Source organism: Hyla sarda, chromosome 4 (assembly GCF_029499605.1).
Source record: "Hyla sarda isolate aHylSar1 chromosome 4, aHylSar1.hap1, whole genome shotgun sequence".
Classification (NCBI taxonomy): domain Eukaryota; kingdom Metazoa; phylum Chordata; class Amphibia; order Anura; family Hylidae; genus Hyla; species Hyla sarda.
This window is the reverse complement of record NC_079192.1, coordinates 210,650,243-210,665,273: the sequence shown is the minus strand read 5'-3', so window position 1 is coordinate 210,665,273 and position 15,031 is coordinate 210,650,243. Positions and strand designations below refer to the sequence as shown.

Sequence of the window (15,031 nt, the reverse complement as noted above, 5' to 3'; positions counted from 1 at the left end):
TCTTCTCCTCTGTCTGTTGTCCATGCTTAGTGTGGCACACACAGACACACAATGCATAGACTAAGGGAACTTCTCTCATTTTTATATTGCACACACCTGTTACTTGCCCCAGGTGAGTTTAAAGGAGCATCACATGCTTAAAACAATCTTATTTTTCCACAAGGGTGCCAATAATTTTGCCCAGCCCATTTTTGGAGTTTGGTGTGACATTATGTCCAATTTGCTTTTTTTCCTCCCTTTTTTGGTTAAGTTCCAATACACACAAAGGAAATAAACATGTGTATAGCAAAATATGTGTTACTGCAATCCTTTTCTGTGAGAAATACTTAATTTTCTTGAAAATTTTAAGGGGTGACAACATTTACGGCCATGACTGTAAATAATAAGAATACATACTTGTTTAAGCACCATCTGGTATTCTTTTATTTCCCATTAGAAAATCCACTTAATGCCCTTCACTGCCTAACTGTAGAGAATGATCCCGTAATATGATTTATTTTCCTTTACAAATACAATGCATAATGTTTTGTTGTATCATAATGCACATCAGGGCAAAAGGCCAGATGGCCATTTGCATTCTGCAAATTGGCTTAAATGTAATATCATATCTGAGGAATCGTCGTTGCTGGTATCCTGATTCGGCTAGTTAGTGATTTGATTCACATGATCATCACAGAAGCTAATTTTTACCAGAGATATAGGAAATAAGGCTTGACTTAATTTTTTATATTGCACATTACTTTGTTGTAACAATTCTGGATTGTTGGATTTGCAATGCTTAAAGTTTCTGTTTATAAGAATGTAACATGCCATTCTTTAATCTATATAATCTATCTATCTATCTATCTATCTATCTATATATATATATATATATATATATATATATATATATATATTTATATTTTATATATATTATATATATATATATATATATATATATATATATATATATATATATATATAGATAGCTGATCGTATGGGGGGGGTCTGACCTCTGAGACCTCCTGTGTTCTCCAATAAGGGACCCTGGCTCTCTCAGTGAGGAGCACATGTCATCTACCGGTACACGCTCCATTAATTTCTAGGAAGGCGCCAATGATGCCAAGTGCTGTACTATTTTTTTTTTTGGCACTCCCATAGAGAAAAATAGAGTATGTGCCACCTGCAGCACACGCTCCTCACTGAATTCCGGGTACCGTAGATAGGGGATAAGTACATTTTTGCTGGAGTTCTCCTTTAAAGTGACTGTATCATACATTTGATACATTTGACTGTATCATAGTTTCATTTCTGAGACTTAAGTCTGTTGAAGAGGAATGCTGTGTTTGTTATTTTCTTCTAGCTATTACTTTTACCAAATTTCAGTGGGATATATTGGATGATACACCTCTTCTGTATTATCTGTACAGACAGTTCAGCAGGCCATGCATACTTTATGGTATCTGCAGTGGATAGAAGTTAATTGGGAGATAAATATCCTCTATTATTATAGTTTCTATGAATAGATGCAAATTATTTTGAACTTATTCACTTTCTTTGGTTTTTGCACATTTTAACTTGATATGTACTGTACCAGTTTCTCATACTGCTATCACGACTTGTATGTATTTAATAGACAGAGAAAGGGATGTAATAAATATTTATTAATTTGACTGGATTACAACCTTTTGTACATCACAATTTGCATAAGTTCTCAAGTTACATCCTGTGTACAACCACAAAAAACTATGACATGGATTTTTACATAAAATTAAAACATTAACAGATTTACAGGCATATTCTATACAACTTGTTTTAACTTTTTTTTACTTCTTTATTTTCTTAAGCAAAATATTCTTAGAGGGATTTGAAACAACAAATAAGAAAATAATAAAAATACACAAATAAAGAGCAGACCTCCATCAATGCATGCAACATTCAATATGAAAACATTTAGTGTAGGACAATACAGATTTTATGTAATTCCGTTATAGCTTTTTTTTTTTTTTACACTTTTCTTTATATCTCTACTATATCAGGCTCTCTGTACAGATTCTCAATGGGTGACGACAAACACACCGTCTAGCCACCGTTGGTTTATCATCTGACCACATCACAGAACACTTTGAAAGTTATAACTGAATGGAATGCTCACATTTACATGCTGAATGCCTTAGGGAAGTAGAACCCTTTAATTCCTTTCATCTACAAAAATGTATACTTATTTACATAATAATAAAATAAAGGAACTTGCTTCTAACGACCTTTGCATTCAGAATTCATTAGACTAGCAGAGCATAGAATGGTAATTCTAATATATAGATAATATTCACTTTTTATGGCCAGTTTTGATTCAGATTTTATTATAGCAGGGTGTTTTTTTTTTTCCTGCAATGTGAAGATTAAAATAAAATCTGTTTCATTTTTTTCAAATTGAAAAAAATTGTTTTCAAAATACCTGAAACTATGCAACTGAAACATATCTGAGATGTTAACAAAACATCAGGCACTAGTAATGTCTGCAACACTTAAGACTTGGAGGAGTTTGGTTGTGAGGGTAAAGTGACATGCAAAGTATATGTTGTGTTGTATCATCTTGTTGGCTCCTTGAACATATTTCTTTATATGTTATTGTTATGTGTGCTTAACAAAGGCTATTTTTCAAGCATTGCCAACAATTTAGACTATTACTGATACATAACTGTCTCTTCAATCTGCAGACATAGAAGATTAACTTATATAAATTCATGCTCAATATTTATAACTCACCATTTCCAGTCGCATGAACCGAAAGTAATAAGAACAATAAAAATCTCATTCACATGTAAACACACACATACATACACTGTGCTTTTTACCTAAATGTTTCAATGTCTGTGGATTTAGCTGAATTGTAAAATTTGCTTGCATATAAATTAACATATATTTTGATGATTTTGTCTTGGCTTTCTACACAGAAAATGAATCTTAATGAATGATTAGTATTCAGCACACATTTAGGTCTATGTAGATACTTCTAGGAGAAGCAACAAAGCCATACACACTATAAATGTGTTGAAATATATGTGCAACCAAAAATACTGATGTCTGTTTCTTAATTTTTTTAAAAGTTTTTTTCTTTTTATTATTTTCACTTACAGAAAAAGCATTGAGACATCAATGTTGCATAGAATACTTCCATAATGACTCAAGGATTTGGTATAACACATTGTTGGCACACATTGGAAGCATATAGTGCACCACTAATAAGTCAAGATGCACCAAAAAAGTTGTCACTCGCTCTATACGACAGATGAAGAATGCATCTGTAAGGTTTCGATTGTTCAAGAGGTACTAATTCTAAGAATGCCTGCACTAGGGAAACAGTTTTCTGACTCTACTTGCAGCTTCTATATACAATTAATGACCCAGAAAGATATAAAGAAAATGACAGTTTATGTTTTTTTGGAACAATAATGCAGTTCTATCAATGGAATGTATAGTGAGAATAAAGGCAGACCAATGTTAGCCCTGCTAATTTAGTGCTGATTACAGGTTTCCTGGCAAGAATCTGTGTTTGTGCTATCATTCTGACATGGCATTTCTATAGCAACCATTCACATGCTTTGCAGTCTTTTACAGTAAGTCGCAGTAGAAAAGAATTACAGTTTAAAGACGAAATTTACACTTTCCACTCATTAAGCTTGTGATGAAACCTGTTAGAAAATAAAGATGCACAGATTTCCATCTATAGTGATTTTAATTGACATTGAATTTGCTTGATTTGGCGGCAAACCCCTTACTGCACCATATGATAGTCCATAGTGATTGTAGTGTTATTCAGCAACAATACATTTTCAACATACCCATAATCTCAGTCATTCACCTGAGTTTCTAAGAGAAGATGCACAACGTCATCTCAATCACTGCTCTTTAAAAGCCTCTCCTAATTCTAGGTTGGCCTAAAAGACAAGCCCACACCCTGGCTTTGTATCTTTTATAAAACACCGTACTACAAAACGTTTCAATCTATATTGTGCCACTAATGTTTTACCTCTAACAAGTACCTAAAATAATTTGTTTTTGTTACTTCTTTAAATACAAACAAACCAGCAATTTTAAGATTTGCCCTAGCTGATGCACTTCTTCATGAAGGATACACTCATGTTGTCAGCATTTTCACTATTTGAATTACAGAAGAAAAGATAGGCACTGCACGTTTACTGTACTGATACTGTACACGTGGCATAGTGAGAACATTACCTGCAACCAATAGGAATCAAATATACTGCTTAAACTTGCAAATATTCCTTATCCTATAGACATACTAAACTGTAATTTATAGTAGCTATAGATGAGAAACATCTAAGGTGTAAATTAGATAGAACACTTACTAGGTGTGATACTAATATACTTTTCCTTGCTATGATCTGTTGTGTCTTATATTGCCTTAGTTTACAGTGCTTCTAAGCTGCTCCACGAAATAAAACATCAAGAAAAGATGCTTCTAGATTCTAACATGGAATCATTACCGTTCTTCTAAATGTTAGAGGCCATGTTCTCTGTAGCCTCTGGAATGCATTTTAGCAGACTCTTTGTTCTCCAATCAACTGTAAAACATTTCAGCAAAACCATCTCAGTTCAGTCTGAAACTCATTATCTTTCTGAGCCGTCTTCCATTCCATTTAAACTCTATTCTGACATTATGCCCCCAGCAAAGACTGTTGATCAATGTGTCTGAGTAGAGCTGGCTAAAAGTTTGTGCCAATTTACTATCCGTTTTCTAAGGTCCACTTTGTCCAGCCAGATGTAAGCTTCACCAATCAGAGTTTTCTTCATAAATTTTCCTCCATTTGAGGCGAGTAGAATCTATGATGAACACAAAGTAAATTAAAAGCATGAACAAATATGCAAATGTGTGGTCAGTAGCATATACAATCCAATACTTTTCATATACAGACGTGGTTGGTACCATTCCGTAAAAAAGACAAAAACAAATCCTACAATATTCCTTTAAATAACTTGAAACTGATAAAAATAATAATAAATATAAATCTTCCAAAAATAAAATGATGAAAATCAGACATTGCTTTTGCATTGTTGTTAAAAACAATCATTTAAAAAAAACTAAATAATGGAACTAGCCTGGACAAAAATGATGTTCCTCTGAACTTTGTGTTTCCTGAGTCCATATTCACACTGTGTGTTTTGTCAGTCCTGGTTGACCCTTACTTGATCCTGGATCTCTTAGGATAGAATCCTGTTCTGAGCCTTGTTCTAATCCATCTATCTAGGAGTGAGGTAGTCTTGTGTCTGTATTCATGTATCTTGGATTTTTTATTCCTCCTAGGCCAGTATCCTGTTCACAATGTTGAGTGTGCCTGCTTGCTAGGAGCCAATTTGACTTTTGTCTTGTTGTCTCTCCATATTTGGAGTGGGGTGTCTAGTGTGTCTCTTGTTCAGGGTCCAGTGTGAATAGTGCTCTTGATTTCCTGACCCATTTAGTGTTCTGACATTCAGTTAACCTGTTCATCCACTGCATCTCTTGCTTTTGTCTGCGGTATATTCATATCTTGTCTGCTATATACCTCATATCTAGTCTTGTTCATATTATCATATTTGCTGTTAATCTTTATCCTGGTTCTTGAACTGTGTGTTAATATGCTATATCCTGCCTGGTATACCTGTTTGTAGCTTTGAAGTATTCCTGTTATGTTCCTGACTTGTTTCCCGACATGTACAGTTTACTTTGTTACGTTTGACTCTTATGCCCATGCACTTTAGCGCACTATAGGGTACATCCTCGGGGTTGCCGATCCGTCATTTATGGCAGATGGGCAATAGGAAGGGACAGCGGTTATAGGGACAGTTAGGGCTCACTAACTAAAAAACAGGGAGCTCTACATAGACCAAAAAGATTCAAAAACAAGGATACTGTGTTACACACTACCTTATGTGCCTAATTGGACTTAGAAGAAAAAAATATGGAAACAGTCCTACTTAGTAATGAGGGCAATAGAGATAAAAATAATAGTAGAAAATCGAGAGTGAAAATCAGATATACTATTTAACAATTTATTGCTTAATTGGAAATAGCATCCTCTGTAGGTCCCTTGCATCGAATGCGACACATAAAATACAGTGAAAATAAAATAGAGAATGTATGGTTGAATCCAAAGTTATAAAATGCATATTAACCCCTTAACGACGCAGGACGTATATTTACGTCCTGCGTCGACTCCCGCGATATGAAGCGGGATCGCTCCGCGATCCCGCATCATATCGCGTCGGTCCCGGCGCTAATCAACGGCCGGGACCCGCGGCTAATACCACACATCGCCGATCGCGGCGATGTGCGGTATTAACCCTTTAGAAGCGGTGGTCAAAGCTGACCGCCGCTTCTAAAGTGAAAGTGAAAGTGACCCGGCTGCTCAGTCGGGCTGTTCGGGACCGCCGCGGTGAAATCGCGGCGTCCCGAACAGCTGATCGGACACCGGGAGGGCTCTTACCTGCCTCCCCGGTGTCCGATCGACGAATGACTGCTCCGTGCCTGAGATCCAGGCAGGAGCAGTCAAGCGCCGATAATGCTGATCACAGGCGTGTTAATGCACGCCAGTGATCAGCATTAGAGATCAGTGTGTGCAGTGTTATAGGTCCCTATGGGACCTATAACACTGCAAAAAAAATGTAAAAAAAAAGTGTTAATAAAGGTCATTTAACCCCTTCCCTAATAAAAGTTTGAATCACCCCCCTTTTCCCATAAAAAAAATAAAACAGTGTAAAAAAAATAAAAAATAAACATATGTGGTATCGCCGCGTGCGTAAATGTCCGAACTATAAAAATATATCATTAATTAAGCCGTACGGTCAATGGCGTACGCGCAAAAAAATTCCAAAGTCCAAAAAAGCGTATTTTGGTCACTTTTTATATCATTAAAAAATGAATAAAAAGTGATCAAAAAGTCCGATCAAAACAAAAATCATACCGATAAAAACTTCAGATCACAGCGCAAAAAATGAGTCCTCATACCACCCCATATGTGGAAAAATAAAAAAGTTATAGGGGTCAGAAGATGACATTTTTAAACGTATAAATTTTCCTGCATGTAGTTATGATTTTTTCCAGAAGTGCGACAAAATCAAACCTATATAAGTAGGGTATCATTTTAACCGTATGGACCTACAGAATAATGATAAGGTGTAATTTTTACCGAAATATGCACTGTGTAGAAACGAAAGCCCCCAAAAGTTACAAAATGGCGTTTTTTTTTTCAATTTTGTCGCACAATGATTTTTTTTCCGTTTCGCCGTGCATTTTTGGGTAAAATGACTAATGTCACTGCAAAGTAGAATTGGCGACGCAAAAAATAAGCCATAATATGGATTTTTAGGTGGAAAATTGAAAGGGTTATGATTTTTAAAAGGTAAGGAGGAAAAAACGAAAGTGCAAAAACGGAAAAACCCTGAGTCCTTAAGGGGTTAAAACCCCACCAAGACAAAGGTCGTACAGGTACGCCCTCGCATCCTGGGACTTAAGGACTAAGGGTGTACCTGTATGCCCTCAGCGTTTCCGTTCACTGACAGTAACCGGGCCTTGAAGGGAATGGGATGCCTGCTGAGTTCGTTTAGCAGGCATCCTGTGCCAACACCTGGGGGGTCCTAAGACCAATTCAGACCGGCGATCTGTGGCGATTCCAGGTCATACGGGTCTCTGGTGACCCAGAAAATAAGGAGGCTCGGGGCTGTCCAAGAAAGCCCCGATCCCCCTGTAGGGATAGGAGCGAGGTGGCAGGGGTGCCACCTCTCCTATCCCTGCTATTGGTAAATCAGAAGTGACCAACCAATAGCAGATCCGAGGTGGGGGTTAAAGTTCGGTTCCCACGCATGGTAGCCAATCATGTAAAGTGGGACAGGATTAAGGGACCTACAGTGCTGTCGAGCACTTTGTCCATATACTGTACCTGTCTTAAAGGGATCTACAGCGTTGGTGAGTGCTTTTACTACATACTGAGGGAGATTTATCAAAACCTGTCCAGAGGAAAAATTGCAGAGTTGCCCATAGCAACCAATCCAATCGCTTCTTTCATTTTCGAAAAGGCCTCTTAAAAAAGAAAGAAGCAATCTGATTGGTTGCTATGGGCAACTAAGCAACTTTTCCTCTGGACAGGTTTTGATAAATCTCCCCACTGTATCTATGATTTTTATATATGATATCAGCCCCATGCCATCTGATCCATATAAGTGAAACAGAATAAGACATTGGTATCTACAGCGCTGTCAAGCGCTTTTCACTATTCATCGCTCTCCCTCTCTGTGTAACAGGGAGTACGATCTTTGTGACACATAGTGTCTTAACAACCTGGCACTGCCCTAGCCAGAAAGAACTTGCAGTGGTACAAATTGTCTGTACTTACAGCATTATCCATCTCACAAGTTACAGCCAAACTGATATTTAATTGTGCTAATTGGGGATCATCTCATATGTTTTATATTTATATGTTTATAATATAAATTTTATAACTTTGGATTCAACCATCCACTCTCTATTTTATTTTCACTGTATTTCATGTGTCGCATCCAATGCAAGGGCCCTGCAGAGGATATGATTTATAATTAAGCAATACATTGTTATATAATATATCTGAGTCTCACTCTCAATTTTCTACTACCTAAATTTTCTACTACCTAAATTTTTAGCCTAAAGTCTACCTGCGTGTTATACGCCGATAAGCCGCTGCAGTTCAATGATTAAAAGCGGGCGCTTTAAATCAATGAACTGCAGCGGCTTTGCAGGTGCAGAGACCTGCCGTCGCTGCCGGCTTCTCTGCCCCTGCCTGTCCTGGGGTCTAGAGCCCTGCTGCCGGCCCTTCTCTCCCCCTGGCTATCGGTGCTGCTGCCCGTTCTCTCCCCCTGGCTATCGGTGCCACTGCCCGTTCTCTCCCCCTGGCTATCGGTGCCGCTGCCCCATTGCCAGCACTGATAGTCAGGGGGAGAGAAGCAGCGCCGGCAATGGGGCAGCGGTGCCGACAGACAGGAAGAGAGAAGGGGCAGCGGCACCCATTGCCAGCGCCACTGCCCCGTTGCCTCCCTCATCCCTGGTTGTACAATTACCTGCTGCCGGGGTCGGGTCCGCGCTGCTTCAGGCCTTCGGTGTGCGTCCTCTGCGTCGTTGCTATGCGCTGTGAGACGCAATGACATCACTCATCATTGCTCCGCGCCGTGCAGTGCATAGCAACGACGCAGGGGACACACACCGGAGGCCCTAAGCAGCGCGGACCCGACCCCGGCAACAGGTAATTATACAACCGGGGATGGGGGAGGCAACGGAGCAGCGGCGTCGGCAATGGGTGCCGCTGCTCCTTCTCTCCCGCTGGCTATCGGCGCCACTGTCCCATTGCCGGCACCGATAGTCAGGGGGAGAGAACGGGCAGCGGCGCAGATAGCCAGCGAGAGAGAAGCGGTTGCAGCAGGGCTCTAGACCCCAGGAAAGGAAGGGGGAGAGAAGCGGGCAGCGACGGCCTCTCTCCCCCTGCCTTTCCTGGGGGCTTCTGCGGGGTCAGAAACGGTGTATTGGGGTATACGCATGCACACACATGCACCCTCATTTTACCAAGGATATTTGGGTAAAAAACTTTTTTTACCCAAATATCCTTGGTAAAATGAGGGTGATTGTTATAGGCCGGTGCGTGGTATACCCCAATAAATACGGTACTTCTATCTCTATTGCCCCCATTGCCTAGTATATTTTTTCTTCTTAGGGCTCACTAACTCCCTGTTCCCTGCCCCTCTATGACACTTTGTATACTCTAAAAAAGTATATAATGCAATCAAAAAGTCCCATCAAAACAAAAATGGTACTGTTAAAAACTACAGAACACAGAGCAAAAAAATTTGCCATCATGTAGTCCCGTATACAGAAAAATAAAAAAGCTATAGGCATCAGAAGAGGACAATTTTAAACATTCTACTTTTTGTGCAAAGAGGTATAATTTTCTTTACAGAAGTAAAACAAATTCAAACCTATATAGGGCTGGGTTCACACTACGTTTTCTCCCATACGGGAGCGCATACGGCAGGGGGGAGCTAAAACCTCGCGCCCCCGTATGCCTTCGTATGCGCTCCCGTATGTCATTAATTTCAATGAGCCGGCCGGAGTGAAACGTTCGGTCCGGTCGGCTCATTTTTGCGCCGTATGCGCTTTTACAACTGGACCTCAAACTGTGGTTGACCACAGTTTTAGGTCCGGTTGTAAAAGCGCATACGGCGCAAAAATGAGCCGACCGGACCGAACGTTTCACTCCAGCCGGCTCATTGAAATGAATGACATACGGGAGCGCATACGAAGGAATACGGGAGCGCGAGGTTTTAGCTCCCCCCTGCCGTATGCGCTCCCGTATGGGAGAAAACGTAGTGTGAACGCAGCCTAAGTAGGGTATCATTTTAATCATATGGACCTACAGAATAAAGATAATTGCCGTCATGTACTAAAGTCCAACTGACTCTTTTTCTGAGTTATTGCACCTAATTTTAGTTGCAACGTCTGTGCGACTATTTATGCACCCAAATTTTTGTCGCACAACCGACACTTTAGAAAAAACACTCAGAGTGTTGTTTTTTTCCACACTGAAATGGACGTGTTTTATGCAAAAATGGGCGTTTTACCAACAAAAACCCCAAAATACTCTGAGTACTTCCAAAATCACTCGAAAATAAGTGTGAGTTTACCTCACACAATAACCGACAGCCAAGAGGCAAATTGAAATTCCAAAAATGGAGTGATTTCTAACAAGGGACTGTTTGCCATTGTGTTTTTCATGAAAGTAACTTGTTTTCTAACCTGACAACATTTTGTAAAATATTGAATGCTTTTTTGATAGTTAATGTTTATATATATTTTTTTCTTTTTAACACATTTGCAATATTAGGTTTAAATCAATTTAACACCCAAGCTGATAAACAAGGATAATTGTTGTAATGTTTGAAAAATTATAACACATGAATACTTTTGATTCATGGAAACATTTTTTAAACAAACAAGTCTAAACCATTTTGACTCACACAACTAAATTCTTTAGCTCAGAGTTTGTGCGACACAATTGACCAGTGTGACACAAAAAAACATGCAACACAAAAATATCCAACATGTACGACAGAATAGTAAATAAGCCTGAAAAAAAAGACGAGTGATATTGAAATCACTCCAGAATAAACACTCAGGGCCAATGTGTCATTTTTACCCAAAAGTGCACTACACAAAAACTGAAGCCGCCAAAAATTACAAAAAGTGCGTTATTTTCAATTTTGTCCCACAAATTATTTTTTTTTGGGTTTGCCATAGATTTTATGGTGAAATTATTGACATCATTACATATTAAAATTGGTAGCGCAAAAATCAAGCCCTTATATGGGTGTGTAGGTGGAAAACTGAAAGCATTTTTTAAAAGGTGGGAAGGAAAAAATTAAGGTACAAAAATGAAAAAATCCTTAAGGGGTTAAAGAGTGCCTGTCCTGATCTTGATAAATTTTATAACCCTCTCAGTTCACTTCCCCCATGATGGTAAATCACCTCATGCCTTTTTTTTTTTAATTATCTGTTACTACTTTTATATTGTGCTGTAGCTCTACTGCACAGACTGGAAAGGGGCATTCTCCTACAGATGTGACATAATGTGAAGCCATACAGGGGAGAACTTCCTCCCTCGCTCTGCTACACACAGTCCAGAGCAGTTCATTGTAAGCTGGGCTGTGATTCGCTGAGGCCCCACACACCTTTGCAGAAATATTCAGCTCTACAGGTGAAATTCAAAAAATTTGAATAATGTGCAAAGTTAATTTATTTCAGTAATGCAACTTAAAAGGTGAAACTAATATATGAGAGAGACTCATTACATGCAAAGCAAGATAATTCAAGTTGTGATTTGTCACAATTACTATGACTTGAGGAGCAATGTCATCTGCTGGTGTTGGTCCATTGTGCTTCATTAAGTCCAGGGTTCAACAGATTTGTAAATTACTTCTATTCAAAAATCTTATTAGCTGCTGTATACTTATTAGCTGCTGTATACTACAGAGGAAATTCTTTCCTTTTTGGATTTCTTTTCTCTCTGTCCACAGTGTTCTCTGCTGACACCTTTGTTCATTTTAGGACAACTCTCTCCTTGTCTTTATGTGGTCCAGGTTTAATGTGGTACACATCCTGGTACCAAAGAGGGTAGTGACTACTTTTCCCCCTATTAACACACAACTGACTGATTACAAGTGAAGACATTTGTGATGCTAATTGCAGGACACACCTTAGTATAACGTCCCTATTGTCAAATTATTGACCTGTGAGATTTCATTATTTTGAAATTTTTTTAATGGTTCAGTTGAACCATAATAGATAATACACATATGTAGGGCAATGGTACGCTGACTGCTTGCCAAAGAGGCTTTACATAGCAGGTGAGTTGAAATTCAAAACAACTCACGATTTCTGTGGAAATATTCTTCCGGCTTTATTGCATAATTTCTTATTGCACATCAGTTTGTCTCACAGGACTCTGTTAAACAGCATTGAAGCAGCAGAAAATAGCATCATATTCTGTAGTTTCATTAGTCATGGCACGTTTCAGTGGCAGATCCCCTTATTCATGTGCATGTGCAATAAGAAATTATGCAATAAAGCCAGAAGAATATTTCCACAGAAATTGTGAGTTATGTTTTCAATTTCAACTCACCTGCTATGTAAAGCCTGGTTGGCGTGCAGTCAGCGTACCATTGCCCTACATATGTGTATTATCTAATGTGCTATATGGAGTTGAGCTCTTTAAGTATCGGCAACTATCTGTGATATGAGTATTATATAAGGAACTCAATTGTTGTTGTTTCTAAGTCAGTTATACCATAACCTAAATCAATGTTTTATTTTCTTCACTCAGTTGTACTTAAATATGATCTATTTTATATAATATATCTATCTTATATCCTGACAGATAAGTATTGAATAATACTGAATAATGTGGAGAGATTAAACATTCTTTACCATGCTGAATGGGTGCCAATACTAATACAAGGCTATGAAGACCTTTGCATCGATTTCTTCATTTTTATTGTTTCTTTGTTTCCTTGCTGGGAAATGAAGAAACTTTCTATGTTGTCTTCATTAGAAATGTTCTACCATTTAGCTGTTAATCAGCCAAAGATTAGATAATTCTGTCATAAAGAGATAACAGCTAGGGGAGTTCATAGACTAGCCCAGACAGTAGACGGGGGAAAGAACCAAGAAAGAAAGAATGTAAAGAGAGGGAAGATCGGTCTTCTAGAGAGAATCGTATAGGCTGTGTACATTATAAAGAATATTGCGCATTGTAGAGGCTGTAAAGCAGATTTTTCATGGAATTTTTATAGAGAAAATAGTTTTGCACCATAATACGTACAAAAGAAAAAATAAAACAAATGGCTTTTTAAAGCTTTTCACCTAAAGCACGTATTATCTGTCCCTGGGAAAACGTATCACCTCCACTGCCTGGAAACTGACCAGGCAGACAAAGTAGAGAAGACACCCATATGAATATCTCCACAACAGTACAAACCAGACAAATATATTTTCCAGCTCATGTGTGCACCTTTTGCTATAAGGAAAAGTCATGTTTTGCTTTTTTCCGCACAGCATCTAATCTGTTACTGCAGAAAATAATACAAGACGGTGGAATTAATATTTTTCAAGTCTATTTTTGGTATTGGAAAATGGTGATCCTCCCAATGATACTGCATTATTTGAGAGCCTCACCCATATGGATAAAGTTGAGTCTCTTTAAAAGGTTGGAGAGGAAATTAAATGAGTTGATATGGGGTCGAAAAAGGGTCAGAATTAAGATTCAGAATCTGGTGCAACCTCTGGAAAGAGGTGGCTTGAATATCCCAAATTTTTTCTATTACTTTATAGCAAGCCAGATAAGTCTGATTATCTCAGAACAGCAGAGCCTGGTTGAGTTTGTTAGGTATGAAGGAGAAAAATGTAGATCAATGTGGGAATTGTTAGAAAGTGGTAGGTTAAAGAGGGCATCTCTAGAAGAAAATACTATGGCAAATTTACTGTAACAGATATGGGAGAATATGAAACAATAGGGATTGCAGGAAGTTTATGGTGTACCCCAGTGTGGTATAATGAAAATCTACCAGAATTAAATTAAAAACTCTTTGAAAAAAAAGGGAATCTATATGGTGGAACAACTTTGTCAGGGAGGGGAGATCCGTGAGTGGAATTGGCTTTGTATGAAATTTGAGCTTAACACAGGAAATTATTTTGGTTATTTACAGGCTAAAGACGCACTTAAAAAAAAGAAAGAAATAAAGATAAATTGAGAATTGAAACACATGATATGATAGAGGTAATTAAAAAATCACAAGGTGGTGAGAAAAAAATTACTAGGTTTATTATATAAAATTTTGGGAAGGAAAGGATGGGATAAAGTGGTTAGAAGATTAGGTAAAGGTTGGATGTGGAGGGAAGGGAAATAGGGTAGGGGAAAAATAAGCTTTTTGTATTTTTGTGATTTTATACATTTTTATGTATTGTGATTTGAATGTGAAAAAGCAATAAAGATATAAAAAAAAATGAATAAATAAACAAACTCTTACCTGTAAAGAGTGTCCAGCAGGACTCATACCAAATCGGAATGTCTCATTGAATGAAGGTTCTCGATCATGTCTACAAACCCTTGTCTTCTTCTTTATTATTCGTTTCTGTGTTGCTATATTAATGACATACAGCTTCACATAAAGATCTGTAAGAAAATGTAAATAAAATTGAGAAGTTCATCACTGCAAACTGACATTTTTGTTTACATACATGCTATCTTTTCCTAGAAAGCATAAGAACTAGTGCTGAAACTTGTCAGGTTTAAACTGCTACATCTCAAACCACAGCAGATCTGATCTGAGAATTACAGTACGGTCCGGGCAAATCTTCACCAATCTGCAACCCTGCTAAAATGAGAGATAACATAGCACAGGTAGGCATCAGGTTAGTCCATGACTATATTTTCTCTATAGACCAATGCAATGAAAAATAAAGTTTTACAGAAAAAAC

At 38.0% G+C, this 15,031-nt stretch overlaps 1 protein-coding gene across 3 annotated transcripts in view; it reads right to left on the bottom strand.

Moving 5' to 3' along the window:
* Positions 1-1,622: 1,622 nt before the first annotated feature.
* Positions 1,623-15,031, bottom strand: part of PCLO (piccolo presynaptic cytomatrix protein) — a 376,472-nt gene continuing 363,063 nt past the window's right edge. For all 3 annotated transcript variants that reach the window (XM_056573406.1, XM_056573408.1, XM_056573407.1), the window contains 2 exons: positions 14,581-14,726; positions 1,623-4,827 (listed from right to left, as the gene is read on the bottom strand). In XM_056573406.1, coding sequence (XP_056429381.1) covers positions 4,687-4,827; positions 14,581-14,726 — 287 coding nt within the window. In that variant the 3' untranslated portion in view covers positions 1,623-4,686. The remainder of the gene's footprint in view (positions 4,828-14,580; positions 14,727-15,031) is intronic.